General features: G+C 45.7%; 1 protein-coding gene and 1 long non-coding RNA gene across 5 annotated transcripts in view; one reads left to right on the top strand and one right to left on the bottom strand.

Annotated features, from left to right (window-relative positions):
• Positions 1 to 3787, bottom strand: part of Ryk (receptor like tyrosine kinase) — a 78394-nt gene extending 74607 nt beyond the window's left edge. For both annotated transcript variants that reach the window (XM_052718481.1, XM_052718485.1), the window contains exon 1: positions 3604 to 3787. In XM_052718481.1, the coding sequence (XP_052574441.1) occupies positions 3604 to 3787 (184 nt within the window). The remainder of the gene's footprint in view (positions 1 to 3603) is intronic.
• The window catches only part of LOC128097779 (uncharacterized), a 43713-nt gene continuing 16432 nt past the window's right edge, over positions 131 to 27411 (top strand). Inside the window, exons 1-4 of one of the 3 annotated variants that reach the window (XR_008213993.1) lie at positions 131 to 3634; positions 11594 to 11942; positions 12880 to 15735; positions 21464 to 21628. This is a non-coding gene — a long non-coding RNA (uncharacterized LOC128097779). The remainder of the gene's footprint in view (positions 3635 to 11593; positions 11943 to 12879; positions 15736 to 21463; positions 21629 to 27411) is intronic. The other 2 variants (XR_008213990.1, XR_008213992.1) reach the window with 2 other exon arrangements.

Below are 27411 nucleotides of genomic sequence, written 5' to 3'. Positions count from 1 at the left end.
AACAAATAACCCCACATGCCTGCTTATAGAGCTTCAGAATGTCAGAGGAAAACACTCTGACATTCTGAAATGGGGGCGGCGGCAGGGGGGGGGAGGGGGGGTATTTAAAAATGGCTTTGGATCTTTTACCTGAAATTCTTATAAGAGAAGATACGGCCCGAATTGTAACCAAAAACCAAAAATCACGTTCAATCTAAAATTCTAAAGTCAGCCAGCCAGACCATCTACAAAGTATGAGGATAAAATGAAAATTTTCAGGCATGGAGGACCTCAAATAATTGCTCTTTCCCAGGCACCCCATTCTTAGGACTCTACTGAGGACACACACACACACACACACACAGCCAGCAAAGGAAAGCAAATCAAGGAAACAGAAGACAAGCGACCAAGAGAGGACAGAGAGGCACACAAAGTGCTACTGTCCAGCCTGAAGCAAGAGTATGGATGACACTAAATCAAGACATCGCTAAGAAAAATCCAATGGAACTAACAGATGTCTTGATACGCTACCTGGAGTGGGGGTGGGAAATCAAAAGCGCTCGGCATGTACCTGGGGGAATATATGCAGAGACACAAAGCAGACTAATCAGAAAAGCTTAAAATCCAACTAATTTGCTCTGGGGAAACAAAATCGGGGTAGGGGTGGGGCAACCAGCTTCTATTTAACTCAGAAAAGGGCAATGTATTTGTACACAGTAATATCAACACTGACTGCTGGTTTAAAAATGCACTGGAGGGGCTGGAGAGATGGCTCAGTGGTTAAGAACACTGGCTGCTCTTCCAGAGGACCCGGGTTCAATTCCCAGCACCCACATGGCAGCTCACAACTGTTTATAACTCCAGTTCCAGGGGATCCAACACTCTCATATAGGCAAAACTCCAATGCACATGAAATAAAAATAAGTCATTTAAAGTTTAGAAAAAAAAAAGTGCACTGGAGAGTACGGGGTACAGGGATGATTCCAGAAGACAAATGCTCATTCCACACTGGTCGAGAAATTCAAAAGAAAAACGAGAAAATAAACAGAAGAACAGTTTAGGGAACTATGAGCACTGCGGAGTGGGGCCCAGGTAAAAAGAGACCAAAGGAAGGTTGCTGGCAGTTTCTGGTTTCAGCCCTTTTTTGTTACTGGATTGGTTTTCGCTGTGTGCTTATAGTGACTGCATTAAAACCTCTTCTATGAAGCACAACCAGTTCAGCATGTAAAGTTGTCACGACTGACTTCTAAGCTTCTACTTGGCCTTCTGAATTCACTGTCCACGAAATGTTGTGAGATGAAGATTAGCTTGTCGAAGCTTCTGGAAGGCGCTCAACCTTTTAAGCATTCGAGAATGTGGCAGGAAGCACTATCTCAAGTAGTCTTGCACACCATAATAGCTATCACGTTCAGGAGGCCCCGCATACATCCCACTACTTACTTTTTGCCACCCAGACAAAGCCAGAGAATCCTTCAAAGGCAGCGCACCTGAGGGAGACACTACGGGACAGAAAGAGGCCCTAGCTCTGGTACATGAAGATCTAGAGGCCACACTGTAACCGGTCAACTCAGTTTGCACGGCAGAAAATACCCACGGGTGGATGAGAGAGTCCAAGGAGGCAAGCTCCTCACCTCCACTCCACTTCCACACTGCTCACTTCTGGACATACTCGCCAAGTACTCAGCATCAGGAGCTTATGCAGCTACAAATCCTAAGAAAATCAGTTCCTGGCTACAAAAGAGCCCTTTCAGGTACTAATGAGCAGTGGTCTCTTTTCCAACATGCCATAATCAAACTTTTTTTTTTGGAGCTGAGGATCGAACCCAGGGCCTTGCGCTTGCTAGGCAAGCACTAAATCCCCAACCCTATAATCAAACTTCTTTATGCACAATATCTTCATGCCTTAAGCTTAGTCTGCAGCCAGTAAACACTGTTTTGTGTGGGTTTAAACTATATGTGTAATGTATGGAATAAGCCCTGTTACCTTAAGTGGGTTATTTAAAGCCTCACTTTTCTCATCTCCCCTGATACCTACCCCACTGGGTAACAAGAACCTGAGAAGAACTGACATATATAGATCCACATTGCTCCCCAGCAAGATGGCTCACAGCTAAAGGTGCTTGTTGTCAAGCTGTATCATCTGAGCTCCAGCCCTGGGACCCATACTGTGGAGGGGGACAATCTACTCCCTCAAGCTGTCCTCTGACCTCCACACAACACACATAAAAATAAACACAACATATCATGGTATACACACACAAATAAATAAATAAATAAATAAATAAATAAGGTAGCAAAACTCTAATGTGCAGTGGAAGATACATGCAAACACTCCGTCCATGTCTGCAGCTAGCTGTTTCTGTTCCCCTACTTCCATCCTGGCTGAGATAGGAGAGGAAGTACATGTCAACAAAGTCACAATTATGTCAGTTCTTTTAACAACAAAAGACAACACTTTACAAAAGCATGCCTATGAGTTGCTTCACAAATCGTTATTTTTCCTAAGCCCTTCTTCCATGCTCCAGGAGTAATTTAGATGCAGTTTCAATTCTGCTAGACAAAATTCAATTAATTCAACTAGCCTCTAAGGAAGATTAAGACAGGGCGTTACAAAAACACAATTCCTCTTTGGTTAAAGAGTACCAACCCACACATACAGCAATGTCTAAACAGTCTGCTAAAAGCAATTTCATTCGGATTCTGAGCTCTCTCAACCTACCTGAAGAAACTTCACTAAAAAAGACTAACAGGCGGGTGGATCTCTGAGCTTCAGGCCAACCTCGTCTACACAGTGGGTTCCAGTACAGCCTGGGCTACATAGAGTCCCTGTCTCAAGAAAAGAAAAAAGAAACTCCTCTAACACACAACACACACACACACACACACACACACACACCACAGAGACAGAGAGAGACAGAGAGAGAGAAAGAGAGATGCGCGCCCACTAAAATAAAAGTGACAGATAATGGATGTTTAGGAGGCGAACTTTTCCGTTCCAACACTCCACTCAGACCCGCCACACCCTGAGAGTGAAGGGGCTGCATTAATGCACAAAAGAAGGTGAAAAATTGGGTATCCTCAGCGACCAGAGACTTCCTTTTGATGGCTGGCCAGGCCTTCCTTGAAGGGCTGACTTTCAGAATCCACGAAGTTCCAAGCGGAGGGGGAGAATCGTTTCCCAAACAAGACTCCCCAAACAACGGAGCTAAACAGGTAAACGCAACCACCCACGGAACCAAAGCCAACTTCTCTCGCTGCAGGGTCTGCAGAGCAGGCGAGTGGCCTGGAATTGCAGCACCAGGTCAAACTCAACGAACCCAAGCCAAACCTCCCGAGCTGCAGGTCCGGTCGGCCCGAAGGTGTGCAGGATGCCACACACCGGAGGCGCCCGGCTCACCTTGCCCCCACTCGCTAAGCAGAAAGCACGCGCGCGGCGGCGTGGCCTGTGGGCCACCCACAGCAAGCTAAGGGGCGGCCACCCGGGTCCCGAGCGCCGACTCCGAGGCTCCGGAGCTCCGCGGCCTAGAGTGACACGCGCAGAGAGAGGCTGCGGAGACTGCGCGCGCGGGCTGCTCAGCGGCAGCACCGCGGGGCTCACGAGGCCCCGGGAGCGGCGCCACTCACCGAGCAGCCGGCGCACCTCGTCCTCGCTCAGGTAGAGGCTCACGCTGGGCCCCGCGGGAGCGGCGGCCAGGGCCGGGGACCGCGGGGCGGCGGCGGGCAGCAGCGCCAGCAGCAGCAGCAGCAGCGGCGGCGGCGGGGCCCTCAGGCCGCCGGTCCCCGGGACGCCGCCCCGGCCCGCGCGCATGGCCGCCGCCGAGCAGGAGCGTCCGCCGCCCGCCGCGCCGCCGCGCACCCCGGCCCCGAGCGCCTCACAGCCCCGAGCCGGGGGCGGCCGGCCAGCTCATAGCGCCGCCGCTTCAGACCGGCCGCCCGGGAACGGGAGGGCGGGGGGGAGGGAGCTACCGGCGGAGACGCGCGCGTGCGCGCGCCCGACGGTGCGAGGGCGCGCACGCACGCTCCGCCGGGCCGAGAGCGCCCGGGTCTAGAGCGCGCGTGCCCGCGGGGGCGTCGCGGACGTGAAGTCGGGTTAGGGGCCGAAGAGTCGGGGTCGAAATAAATAACATACGTTGTTTACATGTGTGAAATGCGCCAAGAAAAGAAATGAGATAAAGGGGAACAAGTTATAATCAAAAAATTGACCTGATCAGGCGAAGGGGTCTGGGTGCACCCTCTGTAAAGATAGTCAGTCCCCGGCCCATGTTGTGGAGGCCTGGACTTAATTGGTCCACTTCACAGGGAAGCCTCCGGTCCCTACATTCTTCCCCAGGTGCGCCCCAAGTCTTGGATGCGTTTTCTAAAGAGAAGCATACTGTTCTGAGCAGAACTCTTCCCTAATCCCATCATCAGAGGTCAGCCTCTACATTCGTGAGTCCGTTCCTTGGGATCTGTATGCCACACACTTTCCAGAAAGACCTTGGCAAACTTTAGTAAGCTTGTTTTTATTTTGTATTTTGGGTTTTGCTTTTTGCTTTGGCTTAAGTTTGGGTTTTTTGAGACAAGGTCTCACTATGTAGCCCTCACCGGCCTGGAATTTACTATGTATATCAGGCAGGCCTCAAACTTACAGAGATCTTCCTGCCTCTTCTTCCCAAGTGCTCGGTTTAAAGGCCTGTGCCACCACGCCCAGCCACCTTGTTTTTATGTGTGTTATTTGTATTTCTTGTTCTAGTTCTACTTCGCTGTAAGTCAACATGCATCTGGGGTTTTAACCTGTGGCCCATGCCAGCCCCTCCCCCCAAAATATGCAGTGTATGTGACAGTGTGTGCTGTGAGTTGCTGTCTGTGTGCATGGATGCTTCCACATACGCAAAAGTGGTTTTTACATTTCATTGCTTGCTCTAGGAAGCCCTTGTCTCCCTAAACAGGTTAACAATCTCTGATATACGCCAAAGACACTGATAAAGAATTTTAGGGAGCCCTCGACCATGACAGTCAAGATCACTCCGAGAGCCATCACTCAGGCTGGCTCTCAGGCTTCCCTCCTCAGTTCCTCCAGATCAGGGTCATCCCATCCTTGTGGCCCGTGCACTGACCCCATGCCTCCCTCCTTGCCTATGGAGAGCAGCTGCTCTCTGCCCTGCCCAGCTTCAAGCTCACAGTTGCCCCATCCACACTCAGGTCCTGAGAGATGCTATTTTTATCCCCTGCCAGGGCAGGGAGAGAGACTGAGGAGGGAGGGAAGTGTTGGACCATGATTCCCCCCCCCCCTCCTGTAGTGAGAGGGATGGATTCCATTTGGAGACAAGCTGGCCTCAATTTGTCAAGCTTCAGTTTCCCAGCACAGAATACAGTGCCCATAGCCCTGCAGGAAGAGACTAGGAAGTGGGCATGAACTGAAGAAAAGCATGCCATCAGTGAAGGATGAAAAACACAAAAGTCAGCTGTGGCCACGGCTCCCTAGTAGAGAACCAGGGATCTACCAGGAAGGACCTGAGGCTGGGAACATGCTGTGTGAACAGGGCTCTCTACTCAAGAAAACAAAAGGGAGGTGGGGGCAGGGTGTCCTTTATGACGATGATACAGTGTCTACATTTTTGCAACAAGCTAATACTCTCCAAGAAAGGAAGCTGAGACTTCTAGCGGGCCTTTCATACTTCCACATCTTTGGCCAGTGACATCTTGAGACAGTATGATATAATGCAGCCCAGAGCTGTCAGTCAGGCCAAGCTAGGTTCTGGTATTTACTAATGGTGCGGCCTTGGGAAAATTAAACTCTCTGAGCCTTGGTTTCTTCGTTCGTAAAACAGATGCGCTAAGGCCTGACTTGCAGGGCTTTTACAAGGACTTAGTTGGAGAAACTATAAATAAAGCACCTGGGCAGACACTGGGTAAGTGCCATGCTTATGATTATTACTGTTGATGTAATGAATCCTTCCCTCTAGTGACCACTTCTGTGAGTTTCATCACCAACACTATCAGACAAATCAAATGAGGGATCTTCCAAAAGTTCCTTCGCTAATCCCAAGCTTGGCCAAGAGCCCGTGCCCAACACCCGTTTCTGCTGGGCCTCATGTGAGGCCCTAGGGACACAGGAATGACAAAGAGCTTCCTTGAGTATTTACAATGAGCAATTACTGATGGCAAGTTTTCATCAGTGCTGTGAAGGAGACTTAAAGGGTCCCAGGGTGTGATTCCCAAACCAGCTGCATCACCAGGGAATTATAGACATGCAAATTCCTGGGCCTCACCCCAGACTAAGAGGAGGAGCAACTGGAATTGGGGATCAACCAGTGTTTTCATGAGCCCTAAAGGTGATTCTGGTATTGGCCACCCAGTTAAGAAAGGCTCAGCTCCTGCCTCTTCTCTGATCTGCTGCAGGTGCCTCCCCACCCCCACACCCCCACCCCCACACCCCTTATCGCCCCCAGGGCGCCTGCCTGCCACTCTCTCCCTCACTCACTGTGTGTTCCTAACACACCAGCCAGAGTCATCCTGTAAAACATCAGCCTGATGCGTCATTCACTGGCTTCCTGTGTTTCCCTAGCTCATCTAAAAGAAAAGGCCAAGTTTTCCGGGCGGTGGTGGCGCACACCTTTAGTCCCAGCACTTGGGAGGCGGAGGCAGTCGGATCTCTGTGAGTTCAAGACCAGCCTGGCTACAGAGTGAGTTCCAGGAAAGGTGCCAAAGCTACACAGAGAAACTGTCTCAAAAAAACAAAAACAAAAACAAAAAAAAGGGCAAAGTTCTCGCAAGATGTGAAGGAGGCAGTTCTCAAGCCCTACCTTTCTCCCTTCCCTTCTGACAGTACCTCCTAGTCTCCCTCATCTACCATGGCGATGGCGGCAACAATGGCTTTCTGGCTCTTCTTCCAACCTTAGACACAATCCTTCCTCAGACTTGGAATGTTCTTCCCTCTGACATCCATATTGCTTCATTTCTCACCTCCTTCACATCTATATTCACATGTTAATCTCTGAATAAGAATAAAATAACAACACTGTTATGGAACTCTCAGAATCTAATCGCAGACTCTTCCTAATGTCACGAAAAGGTCTCCACACTATGTAGCCTTCTGAGTCTCTTCTCTCCCCTGCCAAGGTGTGGGTGGCAATTTTTGACATTTCCCAATATGCCTCAACATCTAGATGCTGGGAAGCTCCGACCTCAGCCTGAGGCTTCATTGCCCCCAGGGAAAATGAAAGCCACAGCCATGACCACACTCTGCACACCCACCCCCAACCTCCTTGGTTTTGCCTGTCACCATGATTGACCTTATTCTTCTCCAGAAGACAAAATAAAGTCATGAAATACCATAGCACTCAGTATTCACTACTATAAGAGTAGGGCGTCTTTAGGCATGAGATGCCACAGGATGGGTGCTTGGAAGCACTGCAGGCTGGTCAGGGGTTGGCAGAGTTGACAGATGTTCCTCGCATGGCTCTGACATAGCCTCAGTGTCTCCACTGGCTAGTACCCACAAAGATAGATATCCAGGTAGCCCAGAGCTCACAGAGCCAGGGGATGCCAGCACCCCTGTCCCTGACTCGCTTGCATCTCCACTAGCCTCATCTGCTGGATCACCTGAGGATGCCACACTGTAAACCTTTCTAGGTTGCAAACAGGTCAAACAGCAAAGAAGTACATGGCATAAAAAGTGAACTTCCCCTTCTCATGTGCCTTCACTGTTCTTCCCTACCACCTAGCTTGGTGCTTGTCCCACAGTCCTTTCTCTAGGCATTAACACAGCCATATATATTAGAGCCACAACTGCATTTTTAAAATTTCCATTTCATACATAAAATCATGATTTACGTGATTGTGGTGGGGTTTTTGGTGGGTTGTTTTTTGGGTTTTTTTTTGTTGTTGTTGTTGTTGTTGTTGTTGTTAGTTTTTTGTTTTTGTTGTTTTTTGTTTTGTTTTGTTTTGAGACAGGGCTGCTATCCCAGGCTGACCCCAAGGTCCTTGAGGATGACCTTAAACTTCTGATCCTCCTTCCTTCACTTCTTGAGTGCTGGGATTACACACGTTCCACCATGCCTGGTTTATGTGCGTGCTGGAGAATAAGCTCTGGACCTCATGCATGTTCCACAATCACTCTACCGACCAGGCTTCACTCCTAACCCCGTGGTTTGCTTCTTTAACTCATCAAGATAACTTGAGATTTTGAGGAGTCTTGTATGACAAAGCACCCAGAGATACCTCCAGGTACTCCTGATTTGGATGGACCCTGAGAGATCTTACCTGCTCCAGCACTACACTTCACTTCCTTGCACACACATCCTGGTGCACATGGGTAGATGTTTCAAAGGGTAGATTCCATGAAATGAAATCACTGAGCCAAAGGGAGTTACATTTTAATTTTGATATTCTTTTCAGTTGCCCTTAGAAAGACTTTACCAATGTACATTTCTACCAGAGAGCTTAAAAGGTAATTGTGTTTGTTGTTGTCAACTCGATACAAACTAGAGTCACCTGGGAAGGAACCTTGTTGTGGAATATTACTTTAGCTATGTAAAGGTGTGTTACATTTGTTTATGCTGCATTTGTTTAACTATGTAAAGATGAATTGCATTTGTTTTACCTTGCCTGCTTAAGGCACCTGATTGGTCAATAGCTGGGCAGTAGAGGGATAGGCAGGGCTGGTGGACAGAGAGACTAAGTAGGAGGAGAAATCTAGGCTTGAGAAAGAACCAGGGAAAAAGAGAGGGAGACGATGGGGCCAGCCAGCCAGGCAACCCGCCAGACAGACAGACAGGATAGAAGCAGGAAAGTAGGACATACAGAATGAAAGAAAGGTAAAAAGCCCTGAAGCAAAATGTAGATGAAGAGAAACGGGTTAAATTAAGTTATAAGAGCTAGTGGGACAAGCATAAGATAAAGCCAAGCATTCATAACTAATAATAGTCTCCATGTCATGATTTGGGGGCTGGTTGTCTGAGAAAGCCTGCTGCAGAACCTCACTTGAAGAATTGCCTCCATCAGATTGGCCTTTGGTCAGGTCTATAGGGCATTTTCTTGATTGGTGGTTGATATAGCAGGGCCTCACCCACTGTGGGTGGTGCCATTCCCCTATAAGTGGTCCTGGTTGTATGTAAGAAAGCAAGTTTGTAACTTTTGCACGGTTTTTGGTTGGTTGTCTAGCTCATTTGCAGTTCTTTCTCTATATCCCTTGTCCTTTCCCTTTGCTTACTTTACCCTTTTGCTTAAAGTTTGAGTTTTTATTTTTGTTAACTGACCATCTTTTCCATTATGGTTTCTGTATCTCGTGTCTTGCTTAAGAAGGACCTTCCAATTAATAATTTTTGTATTTTTAATGCTTTTGTTCTTTTCTCTTTAAAAAAATTGGTTTCTTCATCCAACTGGAAAGTATGTTTATGTGCAGCATATGACACAATTTTATTTTTTCCATTGGAGAACCATTTATTGACAACATCGTGTATTGTATGCCGAATTTTGCATATCCCACTCAGTAGCTCTCTGGAACTTTAAGCAAAACAAGAACTTTCACCTGCTTCCACCTCCTCTCCACCTCTCCACATAGAGCTCTCCAGAACTCCACCCATGGTACCAACATGTCAGCCATGCACATGTGGCAGTTGAGTGCTTGACACATGGCTGGTAGGAACTGAAATAGGCTACTAATGAAAATATACACCAGGTTTTGAAGAATGTACAAGTGTCATTAATCTGGGTTACACTGGTCACGTGTCGAAGTGATACTATTTTAAATAGTTTGTGCTAAATTATATTGTTAAAATTCATTTCCCTTGTTTCTTTTTCGCCCTCTTGAAAGCCACACAGCTAGCTCACCTGTATTTCTGCTGGGGAGAGATGGTCTAGCTTGAACATCCAGATTGTTCGGAATTTCATTTTGATGGGTTACATTTTTTCATGGCACTTTAAACAGTTCACTAATCGCATGAGTTACACAAAGCAGAAGCAGAAGCAGGACGTGATTAGAGCAACCAGAGCATCATAGGTGATCTTTGTCTCTTATAAGCTTTAAAAACATGGGGGCTGGAGAGATGGCTCAGAGGTTAAGAGCACTGACTGCTCTTCCAGAGGTCCTGAGTTCAATTCCCAGCAACCACATGGTGGCTCACAACCATTTGTAATGAGGTCTGGCGCCCTCTTCTGTATACATAATAAATAAATAAATAAAAAATCACACACACAGGATCTTCGCCTATGAAGAAAGCATTTTAAAAACAACAACAACAACAACAAAAACCCACAAACACCAAACTTATTAAAGTGAGCCCAACGTGGAAAAGAAATGCTACAACTTAAATGATACAACTTTCATCAAAGTAAAACTTTACGTTTGCATTTGAAATGAACGTGGAGTCCACTCAGTTGGTAAAGTGCTTACCACACACGTGTGAGGACCAGAATTTGAACCTCCAGACCTTAATAAAAAGCCAGATATAGCCGGGCGGTGGTGGCGCATGCCGCAGGAGGCTGAGGCAGGCGGATCTCTGTGAGTTCGAGGCCAGCCTGGTCTACAGGGCGAGATCCAGGACAGGCACCAAAACTACACAGAGAAACCCTGTCTCGGGGAAAAAAAAAAAAAAAAGAGCACTGGCTGCTCTTCCAGAAGACCGGGGTTCAATTCCCAGCACCCACATGGTGGCTCACAACTGTCTGTTACTTCAGTTTCAGGAGATCTGACACCTTCACACCAATGCACATAAAATAAAGTTAAATAAAATTATTTTTAAAAATTATTTTTAGATTTCTTTTATTGTATGTGTATGAGTAATTTTCTCACATATATGTCTACGAATCTTGTGGGTATCTGGTACCTAACATCAGAAGAGGGTTTCAGATCCCCCTGAAACTGGAGTTATGGACAGTTGTAAGCTGCCATGTGGATGCTGGGAATCAAACCCAGATCCTCTGCAAAAACAGTAAGTGCTTTTGACTACTGAGCATCTCTCCAGCCCCATTTTTTTTTTCAAGAAAAAGAAAAAACATGAGAATCCTTCCTAGTCAGTGCCTTGGGCTAAAGTCTGGAGATGCCTATTTGTGATAGTAAAAGAAATAAAGAGTCTTGGCTGGATTGGAAGCCATATTAAAACTGCAGTGAGGGATTATTTCTCACCAGTACAGCAAAAGTTTATTAACACATTCTATTGGCACAGATGTGGGGAAACTGACTCTTTAATACCTTGCTGGCTTGGGTTTTAACTGATGCAAATCCTCCAAAGGGCAGTTTGACAATGCGTGATGGCTGCAAAAGCTGATACCTACTGACCCAGTGCTTCAGCATCAAGGAGTTGACCTTATGCATACATCTGTGTATTTGTGTCAGAGTTAATGGTAGAGATAACTTTAGCAATACTGTCTGCCAGAAGATTGAAAGCCTGGAGGCCTGTCAGTAGAAGGTGTCCATATTTATGACCTATCATGAGTATCTTAGAAAAGATGGAAGTGGGTGACCATCTAGACCTTGGGTTAAGGATGTGGTTGGAGCCAAAGGGAAGAGACATTCATGGGCTTGGCAGGCACAAGTTGTCCCCTGAATCCATTCTCCTCTTTGTCAACCCTCATACAGTTTTGGCTATGCCAATCCCCCAGCCTCCCTTGCGATTTACCTAAATTCTTACAGGTGGGATTCTTCGACTTGTGATCTTCTTTTCATGCTGGTGTGGCGGCCTCAAGAGAGCGCAGGGCCTGAACAGAGGTGGAGCAGGACAGTGGGAATGGCCTGTGACTCCTTATTCATCAACTTCCTTACGCCTGGGCAGACTTATGTGAGAAGGAAGTTTCTGTCATACTGGAGTCACTGGGAACTCTGCCGCGATGGCTTTTTCTTACCGGACTCAAAGTGTTTGATCTGTTTATCAAAACACAGGCCTTTATTTAGGGAGAAAGCCTACAGAGTCTTCTGAATAAAGCCACCTGCAGGTCTGCACTTGATTTGAGCTCATTCACATTCCAAGCAACTGTTCCCTGAGGTAAGAAGAGCCACACATGACTTTAGACTACCGACTAGATGCTTGCTTTAGAGTCCTTTCAGCGACTTAATGATGATTTTTTTTTTAATTTTTTGGAAAAAAAAATAGGACGGGCAGCGGTGGTGCACACCTTTAATCCCAACACTCGGGAGGCAGAGCCAGGTGGATCTCTGTGAGTTTGAGGCCAGCCTGGGCTACAGAGTGAGAGCCAGGACAGGTACCAAAACTACACAGAGAAACCCTGTCTTGGAAAACCAAAAAGAAAAATAAAGAATTTTGGGGGGGGGGGGATTATAGATTTGAAATTTGGGGGCACAAGAAAAAGGAAACTGTGAGAGAAAACCCAAGGAATGTTCTTTTCAATTGTGACAGTGTCTGCACAGTTGGGGATGTGAACTCCACCCCAGTGCTCTCCTGTAGCTGAGTGCAGTCCTTGTGGGGATGAGCAGGAGATGGTTCTAAAGCCAAGCAACTAGCCTAATTTCCCCAGCTTTCCCCACAATGCCAGCACACCTCTGTTTACTGTAACGTGCTGCAGCAGAAAGAACAAGAGGAGCCCTCATGGAAGGGAAGTACCAACTCCCAAAAGTTGTCTGTAGGTTTAATAAAAAATAAAATCTGTGTTTACTGAGCATTTATTATTGACTCATTACTGAACCAAGTGTTTTTATCTAATCATCTCAGTTAATTTTCAAAATAATCACATGCGATTGGTATTATTTAGATCCCATTTTATAGATGAGAAAAATGAGGCATGATTTGGAAAATGGTCCCAATACTTTCCATTCACCTAGAAAACGGTACAGCTGAACGTTGATTGCAGGCCATTTGATTTCACAGTCCACGTTCGACATTTTAAAGCAGTAGGTTACTGTACTTTAAACTTCTCTCTTCGTTCTGACTCTTCCGGACGTCTGTCTTCTCTGCTCTCTTTCAGGGTTGGTTTCCTTCATGATCTCATAACCACTGGTTATTTGTCACCCTGGTCTTGTGTATTGTGAACTTAAAAAAAGAAAAAATTCTCTGGATGGATGGTTTGCCTACATGTGTGTCTGAGCATCATTTCCATGCCTGGTGCCGTGGAGCCAGAAGAACCTGGAAATTGAATTACAGACAGCTGTGAGCTACCACACGGGTGCTGGGATTTGAACCCAGGTCCTCTGGAAGAGTAATGAGTGCTCTTAACCACTCTACCATCTCTCCAGCCACGTGTGTCTTGGAGGTGCAGGTTCTAGTGGTGTGCTCTGGGGAGCACATAGACCCTCTGTGGGTTCATTTCCTACCCATGCTTTCTCGATCCTGGGGTTACTTGCTGCCAGGACATCCTTCTACCTCCCTGGCCTCAGCTCAGAAGTCACTCTCCAGGGGACAACTCTGCTACTGCCTGCTCAGCACAGGAGGAACAGAATGAAGATCCTCCATCCAGATGCTCTAAATTAAACGCGCTGGTGTTTGCCCAGGGGCACCTTCCCCTTCCTTGAGTCCCTTGACCCTGAACTTGGAGCTGTTCCAAAGTCACTCCCACCTCCAAAGCGGGACCTTCTCTGGGTGTGTTTTCCGCCGTGGTTTTCTCTGGTCTTGTTTTGCTGCTAAGTTGATACCATCTGCTTTCTTTTACATGATTTCTCAATTTTTTGAGGGGATCCATTCATAAGAAATAAAATGTTTCTGCATGACAAAATAACTATAAACAAAGGCAAAAAACAGAAGACAGAAATCTTTGCAGTTTCACCGCAGTCGAAGAACTGTGTTATGTGAGGAACTTTTGCCAGCTGACATAAACAGACATTGGTGTGCACACATACACACATCTACAGTTCAACAACAATAAGAATAGGCAAAAAAAAAAAAAAACCCAGACAATCTACAGAAAATGCAAATAATTTGGAAATGTATTAAAACGCTTAATTCTAAATGTCTTTTAAAAATATTTATTTATTTTTATTTTACATGTATGGGTATTTTGCCCATGTGTTTGTCTGTATACCACTTGCATGCAGTCCCTACAAAGGACAGAAGAAGTGTCAGATGCCCTAGAACTGGAGTTACAGATGGTTGTGAGCCACCATGTGGATGCTGGGAATCAAACCCTGGCCCTCTGGAACAGCAGTCAGTATTTTTAAAGCTGAGCAGTCTCTCCAGCCTCCTTAACCATAGTGAAAAGAAAAATTAACCTTCCTTAATCAATAATCTATATTTTAACCTATTAGAATCTAATCTAATAATTAGATGGTGTGATGGTTTGAATAAAAATGATCCCTATAGGTTCATAGGGAGTGACACTATTAGGAGTTGTGGCTTAGTTGGAGTAGGTGTGGCTTTGTTGGAGGGAGTGCCTCACTAGGGTGGTGGGCTTTGAGGTCTCAGAAACTCAAGCCAGACCTTTTCCTGATGCCTGTAGATCAAAGTGTAGAACTCTCAGCTCCTTCTCCAGCACCATGTCTGCCTGCATGCTGCTATGCTTCCTGCCATGACGATAACGAACTAAACCTCTGAAACTATAAGCAAGCCCCCATTTAAATGTTTACCTTTATAAGAGTTGCCATGGGCTGGGCAGTGGTGGTGCATGCCTTTAATCTCAGCACTCGGGGAGGCAGAGGCAGGCGGAGCTCTGTGAGTTCAAGGCTGTTACACAGAGAAACCCTGTCTCAAAAAACCAACCAAAAAAACACTGTGACCAATAGAAACTGAACCAGGTTCTAGCAGTTTAACAGCGTGGTATTGGTCACAGTGTGGACCAGTTTCTAACAGTTCGACAGCGTGGTATTGGTCACAGTGTGGGGAAACAGGTACTTCCATACATGATTGATGGAGTGAAAATCACTGGAGGCTCCTGTACAGATAATTTGACAATTATCTATCCATTTCACAGGCGTACATTCTTTCCAGCTCAGCTCTTCCACTTCTAGTACTTCAACCTGAAGATGTGTTTGTACATTAGGTGCACAAATGAGGCTACTGTCCTAGGTAGCTTTTTATAGCTGTGATAAACACCAGGACCAAAAGCAACTTGGGAGAGAATGGGTTTATTCCATCTTATGCTTCCACATCACAGTTCATCATTGAGGGGACTCAGGGTAAGAACTCAAACAGGAACCTGGAGGCAGAAACTAAAGGAGAGGCCATGAAACGCCTTTCTCTGGCTTCCTCAGCTTGTTTTCTTAGACAACCCAGGACCACCACCTGTCCAGGGGCAGCACTGCCTACAGTGAGCTGGACCCTCCTCATTCAATCGTCAATCTAGAAAATGCGCTCCCCCTCCCCAGAGTTGCTCAGAGGCCAACCTGATGGAACCAGTTCCTCAACTGAGGTTTCCTCTTGCCAGATGACTTGAGTTTGTGTCAAGTTGAAAACTGCCAACCAATGCAGTCACCCCCTGCACTGTTTTCATATGATTACAGAAGTCACTGGGAAGAACCCGCCCGTCAGCAGTGCGGTGTGTCACAAGCCACGGTGAGTGCACCTGAGTTTATGGCCATAAAGAAAACCGAGAAGCCTCTTTCATGTATGGATTCTATATGAGAGCCAGAGAAAGAGCAGGGTGGCATAGAGGGCAAGAAGAGGAACAAAAATACAGTTCGGATGCTTGAGTTTGCTGCTCACAGCTGACACCAACTGAGAGTGACTGCCTGGGGCAAATGCTGAAAGAGAAACTTCCCTGCAGACCAATGGAACATTCTAGGCCTTCAGATCCAGCTGAGTGCTCTTCTTTCATCAAAGTTTGCTTTCTGATTCTCAGAGCCCAGAAATGGCATGGTATTAACTAGATACTTTCTTGTTTTCCGCCTCCGTGGTAAGTCTGCTTCCCTGCCTCACTGGTCCCCAACTTCAGGAAAGGGATTTGGGATTGGGGAGGGGTAACAAGCATGCCCTTCCTCTGCTCTCTGCTTCCATCTGGTCATTTAAGTTCTCTTTCCTTTTTATTTGTGTATTTATAAATTTGTTTGTTTTTGCAGTGTTAGGAATGAAACCCGGGGTCCCATTCATTCTAGGCATCCCTTTAATTCTTAATCTCTAGTGAATATGGTCATGCTCAAAATAGTATGAATGCACATGTGTGGAGAAAGACAGACAGAGAGCCACAGACACTGAGACAGAGAGGGATTTTAAGGAATTAGCTCACATGCTGGTGGGAGAGGCAAGGCTGAAATCTGTAGCAGCCAAAAGGCATTGGACATAGAGGGAAGAGTTAGTGTTCAAGCCTTGAGGCCGAAATTTATGGACTAGAAACTCAGCCCGGGTTCCTTTGTTGTCTAGAAACCAGTCTTTACTGTTAGGGCTACAACTAACAAGATGGAGCCCACCCACCCGGTGGAAAGTAATCTCAGAGTCTACGGAGTTGAACATTAATTCCATCTAAAATACATTTGCATGGCATTATTTACACTAGTGTTTACCAAACAACTGGGCACCACAGCTTAATCAAGTTGGCGTGCTTCAAGCACCACAGTCAGCCTTCCTGTGGCTGCTGTATTTCTGCTATTCACTGCTGCTGCCATCCAACAGGTCCTCAACACGCTCACTCCTGTGCTCAGCTGTGACACTTTCCAGACACCTGCGCTACAGCAGAGATCACAGGAGTGTCCTTGTCACTCATGTCAGAATCATTCCACGGTTTCCTCTAAACATTAGCGGAAGGATTTCCCATAGGACCTGGGCCCCCATTGAAGTGGATTTCTTTTTGCTGGCCTCTTTATTGGATGAATTCATCTTGACATAATGGCAGCCATCTTGAGTTGTAGCAGAGAGGATCAGGCCCAGAATAACCTGATTGAGTTTTCCTGCATAGTTTCCCAGCAAACTGTAAATAGACACAACCATTAGAGTGGCATGTGGAGTTTTACAACTGGGCCATGGTGCTAGGAATGTGCCTGTCTCTTTGATACTAGCTTAAGATAAACCAGGTACATTCCACTTTTATGAGGTCGCTATTGTCCTAGCCAATACACACAGCTTTCCTTCTGACCCAAACTGTGAGGGTCCCCTTGGTCTTGTTGCAGCCCAGGACCTTACTGCTGTCAGCAAATCACCTGATGAACTACATTCTGTGTAATCCTGAATCTCTTTGCCCTTTTGTTTGGTGTTTCGGTCTCTCAGCACCTTGGAGACTGGGTTGTCTCAAAACAATATAATGATACTAAAAATATAATGATAGCCACGCTATGAACATTCTCTGTGTTTGTGAGATAATGTGTTTTTGGAAAGCACCTTTTTTTTTTTTTTTAAATGGTGCTGTCAGAGACATCATTAGCCCAAGAAAGAAGAGACATTTTCCCCCATTCAAAAGGGTCCTTGGGCAGAGGATGTGGTCAGTAGAGAGCTTATCTAGTGCATATGAAACCTTGGGTTTGATCTTTAACAAAGCATAAGCCAGATCTAAGAGACGTACCTATAATCCCAGTATTTGGGAGGTAGAGGCAGGAAGATTGTAAATTCAAGGCTATATTTGACTGCCTAGTGAGCTTGAGATTACCCTGGACTATATAAAACCCTATATAAAAAATAAATACGGCCAGGCATTGCTGGCGCACACCTTTAATGCCAGCACTTAGGAGGCAGAGGCAGGCGGAACTCTGTGAGTTCAAGGCCAGCCTGATTTACAAAGTGAGTTCCAGGACAGCTGAGACTGTTACATAGAAAAACCCTGTCGCAGGGGTGGGGGATGGGCAGGTGATGCTGAAGAAGGTGAATTGGATGTGCTGAGAGTAGGAGTGAGATGGGGTGGGATGGGAACAAAGCTTCCAGGCAAGAAGGTGTAGACCCAGCCAACTGTGGCTTCGAAGAGGAGCATCTCAGGTACTATGAGGAGCTTGTCTTTGGACACTGAGCAGTTAGTTGCCCTGGTTGCTGCCAGGGTCCCAGCCTCTGAGTTCTGTCTGGGATACAGTGCCTGGAGGATCAACTCAGATTCCTGACTAGAGAGACGATGGCATTCTAAGCTGGAGCCTACATTTTAGCAAGGGCTATACTACTGACTATCCTGGGGATGCCCCAAGACCAGAAGTCATCTCCCCCAAGTGTTACTGACTTGACAAGCTTGGTTTCCAGAATGATCTATGAGAAGGAGAGAGAGCACAGGAAATGACTGTCACAGGATATGCTGTGGACCATGGTGACTAGGCCTCAGAGACAGATTTATTTATTGGAGAAAATAATATGAGGATACTATCATTCTTGTGCTTAGAGGGACCCTTGCTAGTTAGAAGGTGTACATTCTACGATAATCTAACTTTGCTCTTAGACCCCTTCTGCTAAGTCCTGTTACCTCCAAAATCTATCCTACATAGGGTCATTAACCCAAATGTCCTTCCTCTTTGAAGTCCGTCTCCACCCAGGACTCTGGAGATTCTCCCTTCTTCCTGACAACACAATCTCTTGGAGGGTCAGTTTACACTGCCAGAACCTCTTGCTTATTGCAATGCCCTTGTTTCTTCAAATCAAGCACTCTTCTGCAGGGAAAGCTAGAGTTCTCCAGCTGTTCTACACTATACCAGCTTCGTAAGAGGCTAATAACTGTTCCAGCAGACTCTCTGTCCCTGAGTTTGGAAAGCATAGCCTCCGAGTGCTTGCTTTGGGAGAATCAGATGCACGTTAGCAGGGAAGGTTCTGAGAAGTATATTAAGCTGCATTCCCCTCAGTCATTTCATGCTCATTTCGCGGCAGGGCACTTCTCTCATGGCATCATCAACAGGCACCATCAGTTCTACAGACTCAGTCTGGGACTCTGATGCAGTAGAAGGAACACCAGACATAGGACAAAAGGAACTTTGTCTAAGTTAGCATAGCCTCCTGTACTTCCTTGGAGTAATCTATTTCCGTTTGCAAAGTGAGTTGATAGGTCTGGTAGTTTTGTTCAGAGCTGTGACTGAATAGGAGTTTTTCTTGGAGCAATTTAAAAACTGGAGCTGAGCATTCATCCAAGAATAAAGGCAGAGCATTGACTGGCAAACAGAGATCCTCCATGATCTGACAGAGCAGACCAGACCCCAACACCTAGACCTCCCCGATCTATAACTCCAGGCATATCACAAGCCCTTGTTAGTGGAGTTGATGATGCCCGCTCCACAGTGGGCCCTAGGAGAAGGTGACATAAGATTTTTTTTTTCATATAATGCATACTGAGTACAGTTTCTTCTCCCTGTTCCTCCCCACCTCCCCTCCCATCCAGATCTGCCCCCTTTCTGTCTCATCAGGAGACAAACAGGCTTTTAAGGGATAGTAATATAATAAAATAAAATCTAATAAGATAAAACAAACACGGATACATCAGAATAGGACAAAACAAACAGAAGGAAAAGAGCCCAGGAAAAAACACAAGACACAGATATAGACACAGAGACTCACTCGTTCACACACTCAGGAGTCCCATAAAAACACAAAACCAGAAGTCATGATATATACACAAAGGACCTATACAGTTTAAAAAAAAAAAGGGGAGAAATTAAGAAATGATAAAATTAAAAGAAGAAAGAGCCCTAACACAACATTATAAGACAAGAAACTACCTAACATACCACTGAATTTGTTTTCTGTTGGCCATCTACTGCTGGTCATGCGGCCCACCCTTAAGTGTAGCTAATTATCCCAGTGAGCACTTCCTTGGAGAAAATGACATTTTCATTTGCAAGTGATTATCAGTTGAAGATACCCTCTGGGTTAGGGATAGGGCGTGTGTCCACTTCTGCTCTCAGCTCTAGGACCCCATCTGGTGCAGACCTGTGCAGGCCCTGTGCATGCTGCCTCAGGGTCATTCACACGGACGTGCTAGGAGAGGCTGTGGGGTTAGTATGAGACCCATTAGGAAAGCCTTATACAGAACTGAGATGGAATGCCGAGGGTATCCATATTCCAAAGAAACTGTAGAAAGAAGTGACTAGAGGCTTGGGACAAGCAGATGGAGAGTTGTGGGGTCTGGCGCAAGGATGTGGTTGCCGATTGTGTGAAGTGCTTCGGGGAGGAAACACTTGCCCAATATGTGGCAGGCCCTGGATTCCATCCTTATCAACACACACACACACACACACACACACACACACACACACACACACACACACGGGGCGGGGCGGGGGGGGGGAGGACGGAAAATTTCACTCTGTTTCTAAGCTAAAAGGAATGCGCTAAAGAGGTCGAAGACACAAGCACAGAGGACACGGGGCAGTTTCCCAAAAACGCCCACAGTTTGGGCCCAAAAGCTACCCTACGGTGTCTGTGGCGGGAGAGACAGCCCAGACACCCCAGACACCCCAGACAGTTCAGAAAGAGCCTATCACAGAGGGGCCAGCGTGTGCTGAGCAGGGAGGTCTGGTTGGCTGCAGACGCAGATCCTTTGATGTGGTAGGAAAGAAGAGCAAAGGAAGTTCACATTCGGCTGCTTTTATTTTCTCTGGACGACGACAAAGTCATTTCTGGGTGAAAACACCAAGGAGTAGGGAAGTGATGGGGCCTTGCTAGCAAGATCAAATGTATGAAACTGCCAGTGAAGTCCGTGGATGCCTGGATGTACCAGAGAACTGTAGGTTGAAAGTGAAGCCGGAACTGGTAAGGGAAAGCCTCTGAGGTGACACCAATCCCTGGTGTTAAGCAGTCTGGTGGCCGAGCAGATGGTCTGTGGGATGGGGGCTGTTGTATGGAGAACCTGAGCAGTGGGGAGAAATGGAACAAGGCTGCAAGAGGGTATTTAACATGATGCATCAGAAACCATCTTGTCTGGATAGTTTCCAAATTAGATCAGAGGGACCAGAAATATTGAGACCCTTTTGCTTTAAAAAAAAAAAAAAAAAGCAAATCATGCTCATGGTGTCAAGCACATACAAGCCTAGCACTGAGAGTCAGATCCAGGAGCATCCCTGAAGCTCACTGGCTAGCCAACCTGGTCAATTAGTGAGCTCCAAGATACATGTACATGGCACACACACACACACACACACACACACACACACACACACACACACACACACATGCACAGACACATGAGCATACCATGGCACACATGTAAAGGTTTCAGGAAAAATTGCAGAAATTGGTTTTCTCCTTCCACCACATAGATTCCAGGGATTAAACTCTATTGTCAGTTGAGGGCAAGTGCCCTTACCCACTGCGCCCCAAGCTCCAGGTATAGTGAGACTCCGTCTGAAAATAGAAGGTGGAGAACAATAGAAGAAAACACCTGATACTGTCATCTGGCCTCCACATGTGCACACATAGGTGCAAACATAGGTGCACACATATAATACACACACACACACACACACACACACACACACACACACACACATCAAAATAAAGAACAAAAATTTAAATCATTTTTAAATAAAATGGTGGCAAATTAAACACAACTTTTATCTCAGCAATCTCCACAGACCTTTATGAAACAGAAACAAATAGATTTTTCTTAAGCACACAAACCCAGATGAAAAAGGGGAATGGGAACAGAGACAGCGACAGCTGGCTATGTTTTGAAAGCTGAAGGCAGGTGAGTGATGGTGACTGACTTAGCTAAAGTCAGGAATTCGATGCTGCAGGTATCTCTGAAAATGGAACGCAAGAACTAAGAATGGGAGGACAGATTGTCTCAAGGAGAAACAGAGACACCCATTGTCCTTGATCTGAAGATGGTGTCCTGGAAAGGATAAAACAGGTCCATGAACAGAAGGACAACAGGAACCAATGAGAGCCGAGATGGGATGGTAAGCAAAAGTGATACACGGGATAGGAAGACCCCTGCTTGCACCTCCAACTCTCACTCTTCATTCTCAGGAAGCTGGAAGGGAACTTTATCCCAGGAAGTCTGATCTAAGAGAAAATACCTAAAGATGCTGGCAACTAGTGTTCTCAGACTCAAATTACTTTAGATAAAGGTCAGTGGTCAAAGGTCATCAGACTTTTAGCACTATATCCCTGAACATGAAAGGGAAACTGAGGATCACCCACCAGACAATGGAGGCAGTTCTGCAGTATAAAAGGCAGAGACCAAGATAAATAGAAAAGTCTACAAGACAAGGTAGAAAGTAGTTCACATACAGTTACAAATTCCTGGAGAAATGAGGGATAATGCAAAGGCTGTGAAAGAACAAATCTGTAATGAGCAAAAAGCATTCTTAGCAAAGCATGACAAACGAGACTAAACAGGCAACATTAAAGCTGGGACATGAGATTAAAGAAATTTCCTAGAAAGCAACACAAAAACAAAGAAAGGAAAGAAGGGAGCAGAGATGAACGAGGCTGTGTCTCATAGAGGTATGACTTCTGAATCAGCAGGGGCTCCAGAAGAGAGAATAAAGGAGATTTTATTCAAGAGAGTAATAAAGAAAAGTTTCCCAAGTCAAAGGACAATTTTGTAGATTGAATTGTTTTGCCAGATCCTTAGGGAAATATGTAAATATAAGATTTTATCAATATGCCAAATAAAATTCTAAAACTTTGGGAAGAGCTCTTAAAGGGTAGGGATGGTGTCATTTTTCAATAGTATTATCAAGAAGAGACTTATAGGGCTGGGCAGTGGTACGCCTTTAATACCAGCGCTCAAGAGACAGAGGCTCTGAGTTCCAGGATAACCAGGGCTATGCAGAGAAACCCTGTCTTAGAGAGAGAGAGAGAGAGAGAGAAAGAGAGAGAGAGAGAGAGAGAGAGAGAGAGAGAGAGAGAGAGACTTACAGTAGAGTCCATGAGTGTTTACCAAAACAATCTAAATGACATGAAATGGCCAGGCTAATTCAGGTCACATGACACATGGATTTCAGGAAATAAGAAGAAATGCAAAGAGAATCCTTGGGAGGCTGATGAGGGCTATACCACCAGGACAGCAGCTATGCTGCAGGCCAAGAGAGTTAGAGAAAGAGATATGGGAACTAATGTCTCCACAAAGAGAACATTGGTTTCATAGTGAAACAGTGGCTTGAAAACTTTAAGAGAAAGCCATTTCTGACTTACAGTCCCATACCCAGCCAAACTATCCACTGCTATGAACAGAGAATAAAGATGCTTTCAATCAAGATTTCAAAGTACTCCAGGCAGTGGTGGTGACGCATGCCTTTAGCCCCAGCACTCAGGAGGCAGAGGCAGGTGGATCTCTGTAAGTTCAAGACTAGCCTGGTCGACAGAGTAAGTTCCAGGACAGGCTCCAAAGCGACATGGAGAAACTCTGTCTCAAAAAACCAAAAAATTTTTAAAAAAAATTTTAAAAAGATCTCAAAGTATATCATAAGACAACAACACCTTTAAAGTATTATTTCCTATAAACCATTTCTTAGGAAGTTTTTTATAGGATTTGTTTCATCATAATGAAGGACTAAACCAAGAACAAGAAGGCATACTGTTACATTGTGTGAAAACTTGATAAAAAAAAAAAAGCTTCAGTATGAACACTGATACATGCTTGTCTGTAAGTTAACATCAATCTACACTATAGAGACAGTGAATTGGCATTTCAAACACCCTAATGAAGTACTCACACCCCAAGAGTGGTGGCATTAATCTTTTTTAGCTATTAAAATCTATTCTTGTACAAGTAGAGTAATAAAAACCTCACAAATTCAGAAGCCTAATATCTTCAAAACAGTTTTTGAGGTCTAGCTTCTCATTGACAATGTGCCTCAAACCTACAAACATACATGCTTCATGGATCCATGACTGCCTAATCCAGCTTCGATGTAGGCTGTTCTGTTGTCAAAACACATTGCATCTACCTTAGAATGACTTTTTGTTTTGTTTTGTTTTTCGAGACAGGGTTTCTCTGTGTGCTGTGGGATGTTCTGTATGACAAATGTGTTACTGATTGGTCAATAAATAAAACACTGATTGGCCATTGGCTAGGCAGGAAGTATAGGCCGGACAAGGAGGAGAATAAAGCTGGGAAATGGAAGGCTGAGTCAGAGAGACACTGCCAGCTGCCATGATGAGAAACAGCATGTGAAGATGCCGGTAAGCCACGAGCCATGTGGCAAGGTATAGATTAATGGAAATGGATTAATTTAAGCTATAAGAACAGTTAGCAAGAAGCCTGCCATGGCCATACAGTTTGTAACCAATATAAGTCTCTGTGTTTACTTGATTAGGTCTGAGTGGCTGTGGGACTGGCAGGTGAGAGAGATTTGTCCTGACTGTGGGCCAGACAGAAAAACTCTAGCTACATCTGTGTAATAGCCTTGGCTGTCCTGGAACTCACTGTGTAGACCACCAGACTAGCCTCTAACTCACAGAGATCTGCCTGCCTCTGCCTCTCAAGTGCAGAGGCATTTAATGTCCTGGTCTACAGAATAAGTTCCAGGACAGCCAGGACTACACAGAGAAACCCCGTCTCGAAAAACCAACAACAACAAAAAGCTACATGTTTCACATAGTTAGTGTTTATGTTGTTACAGCAATGTAAATTCTAAATATAAGTGGAGGAAGGAGAAGCTAGTAGTATGTGTCAGAGTTTTAAAAAAACAATAGAAAACAAAAAACAAAACAAAAACAAAATAACTCATCCATACTGGAATATTGGCAAATAATGCCTAAACTGCAAACTCCAAAAGTGGCTATATAGCCCTATTCTTTGGCAATATAATGCACGCTATCAACAGTCAGATGGGGGAACAAAACCAGAAAGGAAAGGTAGGAAGAAAGGCAGGGGGATGCTGTTTGCCTTGTTCTGTTTATTTAACTACATATCTTTGATGAAAATAAAAGTTCAGCAAAAGCTGGGATGGCATATGCCTTTAATCCCAGCACTCAGGAAGCAGAGGCAGGTGGATCTCTGTGAATTTGAGGCCAGCCTGGTCTACAAAGTGAGTTCCAGAACAGTCAGGACTACACAGAGAAACCCTGTCTTGAAAAGCAAAAATGAAATCAGTAAAAAGATCAGAATGAGACGTAGAAGTTAAACTGGATTCTGAGCACACTCCGCAGACTGAGCTTGCTGGAGGCAATTCTGCCCACTCCAGGACTGAGCAGCCTTGCAGACCTCTTTCCACCACGAGCTTAGTGATAACCGGTGTGACTTATGAGACAAGATAGAATGTGAAGAATATCCATTTATGGCAGCTAATAACTGGGCCCTCACATAACCTGCTAATCCCTTTAATCACCATAAATGGCTGTTGATAACCAGAGGGGCAAACTCCTTAGAGTGGCATTTCAAAGAAGTTCTATTCTCTGCTGGTTGAGGGATAAAGGAACCAGGAAAACACTCACAAACTTAGAGAATCAGTTCCTTTCCTGAGAGTGTGTGTGTGTGTGTGTGTGTGTGTGTGTGTGTGTGTGTGTGGTCAGTGTGTGCAAGTGAATGTGTGTGTGTGTGTGTGTCACTGCAACTTACACAAAGTTGTCAAGCTTTGTGCTGAGGAAGAGAGAGTTACAAAGGAAGAGCAGGAGGTAACTAATAAATTACCCTTTCTTTTCACTGTGAGCTCTCACGTGAGGGGAGAACTGTGTCCCTGAGAGGACATGGCTATGAGTGAAGGACACGCAATGGGCTCCGCATCCCAGTTGAACTTGCTCATCCAAGGCCTTTCACCCTCTGGAAAAGGGAAGCCAGAAGAATGTGGCCTGAACCCAGTTTTTCGTAGCCCCAAATGTAGCTTGTAGAGTTTCCGTGAGCTCATAGCCAGCTGAGAGCAGGAGCCACAGAGACCTGGGTGACACCCACCTCCCTTGGAAGAATGACCTCAGCCCACCCCTAGAAGAAGGAAGGGTCAGGCCTTGCTGCTATGAGTGAGGGAAGGACAAGAGGAGGCTCTGTAGGATGGAACAGAATATGCCACTGACCAGAGATCCTGAGTCACAGCTGAGAAAGCACCACAGGCCATGGAATGTCAGCAGCCAATAACAGCATGGCTCCCAAAGCGCAGGTAACCGAAAGAGGGAGCCACTTCTCCCTCCTCAAGATGTCTGATGGGAAAATCCTGAGATTACATCTGACCCCAGGAGGAGTACAGAGGACATGGAGGTGGAACACTAAACTCCAGTTACGTAGTCACAACAAATTTGGCCCAGAAGTCATGGAGTGAGGTGGGCCACACAGAAGCCAGATCCAAGAAACAGGGTTGGAAATGAATAGCATTCCATTGCTGCCCAGTTGTTTTGTTAATGCCTATAACTAGGTATTGTTTCTGATTTATTTATTCATTTATTCATTCAAAATAGGATCTCACTCTGTAGTTCAGTCTGGTCTAGAACTTTACTATTTAGTCCAGGCTGGACTCAACCCCATAATAATCCTCCTGTCTCTGCCTCCCAAGTGCTGGCTTTGGGATAGTTACTGATATTCTTAAATTTGAAGAACCACCCAGGCCTGAAACCCCAGCTGTCATAATCCTTTGAACTGTTGTTCACTGTTAATTGCTGTTTGGTGAAACCAAATGCCCGACCCTCATTCAGTTCTCACATACCCAGTGATGTGGCCCCAACAAAGCTCCATTTTACAGGCAAAGGAAGCAGAGTTTAATGGACGAAATAACTTGACCAAAGTAGGTAGTAAGTAGCTGAGCCAAAACTCAGACTCTGCCTGCACACATTCCAAAACCTGTGATGACTTTCAGGGGTGATATGTCCAACCGGGGCTCAGCCACAAAGCCTGGCTTTCTGCAGACAGTTGGTGTCTGGCATCTATCTGTGTGCGAGTGTGTGCATGCATCCACGTTCTGGGGGCTGCCAGTAACCAGGAAGGTATTGCTGGAGCCAAGAAGGCCCAGTGGGGATGCGGAGTGGCAGTCAGGTGAGGCCCTGATGTGCACTCTGGTGCTCCAGCCTGTTGACAGTAGCTGGGGTGGCAGTGAACCAGAATGCCTTTTAGCTCCAGGCATGCATTTTCTTAACATGATTTTGAAACAGTTGAGGAATTTCTTAATTTTGGAATATGTTCAATAAATTGCTGCAAAGTGAGGTATTCAGCTCGGCTTCTTTAAACGTGTGCCAAGGAGCTGTCAACTTAAATCCCCCCAAATCATAACATTAACAGTTCTGTGTTCTGGCAAGATCCATCAAGCCCTGTGCTCTCCCTGTGAAATTCCTCCACATCTGTCTTCTTTCTTTCTCGAGGCTCAGGTCTCTACATTTGCTCACACCTTCACTGTAGCAGTCCAGCCCACTGCTGTGGCCTCATCTACTCAGAAAACAGGCGTGAAGTACCACGTGGGTCAGCACTGGCTCGGAGCTAGGGGCCACGATGAAGAACACGTAGTTCTTGCCTAGATTCATCTCCCAGACTGAGAAAAAGATGAGGACTTGTGGCCCAGCTTGTGCCACTGCCCTCCTCAAATTGCTTTCTTCCAGTAAAGTCCTGTTTTGTCTGCTGCCTCCTAGACTACATTTCCCATATTCCTTTGGGCTCAGGTGGGGGCCACAGGATCAAGTTCTTAGCAAGGTTACCTGAAGGAAGTGATGGGCATGGGCATCAGTGGTGACTCCTCCACCTTGCTTCCTCTTTCCTTCCAAATTGGATCTGGTGGTGACAATGTTTCCATCAGGTAGTTGATCACATTGTACAGGT

This window comes from Peromyscus californicus, unplaced genomic scaffold (genome assembly GCF_007827085.1).
Source record: "Peromyscus californicus insignis strain IS unplaced genomic scaffold, ASM782708v3 Scaffold_11__1_contigs__length_118956290, whole genome shotgun sequence".
NCBI lineage: Eukaryota > Metazoa > Chordata > Mammalia > Rodentia > Cricetidae > Peromyscus > Peromyscus californicus.
This window is presented reverse-complemented; position numbering and strand designations above follow the sequence as displayed.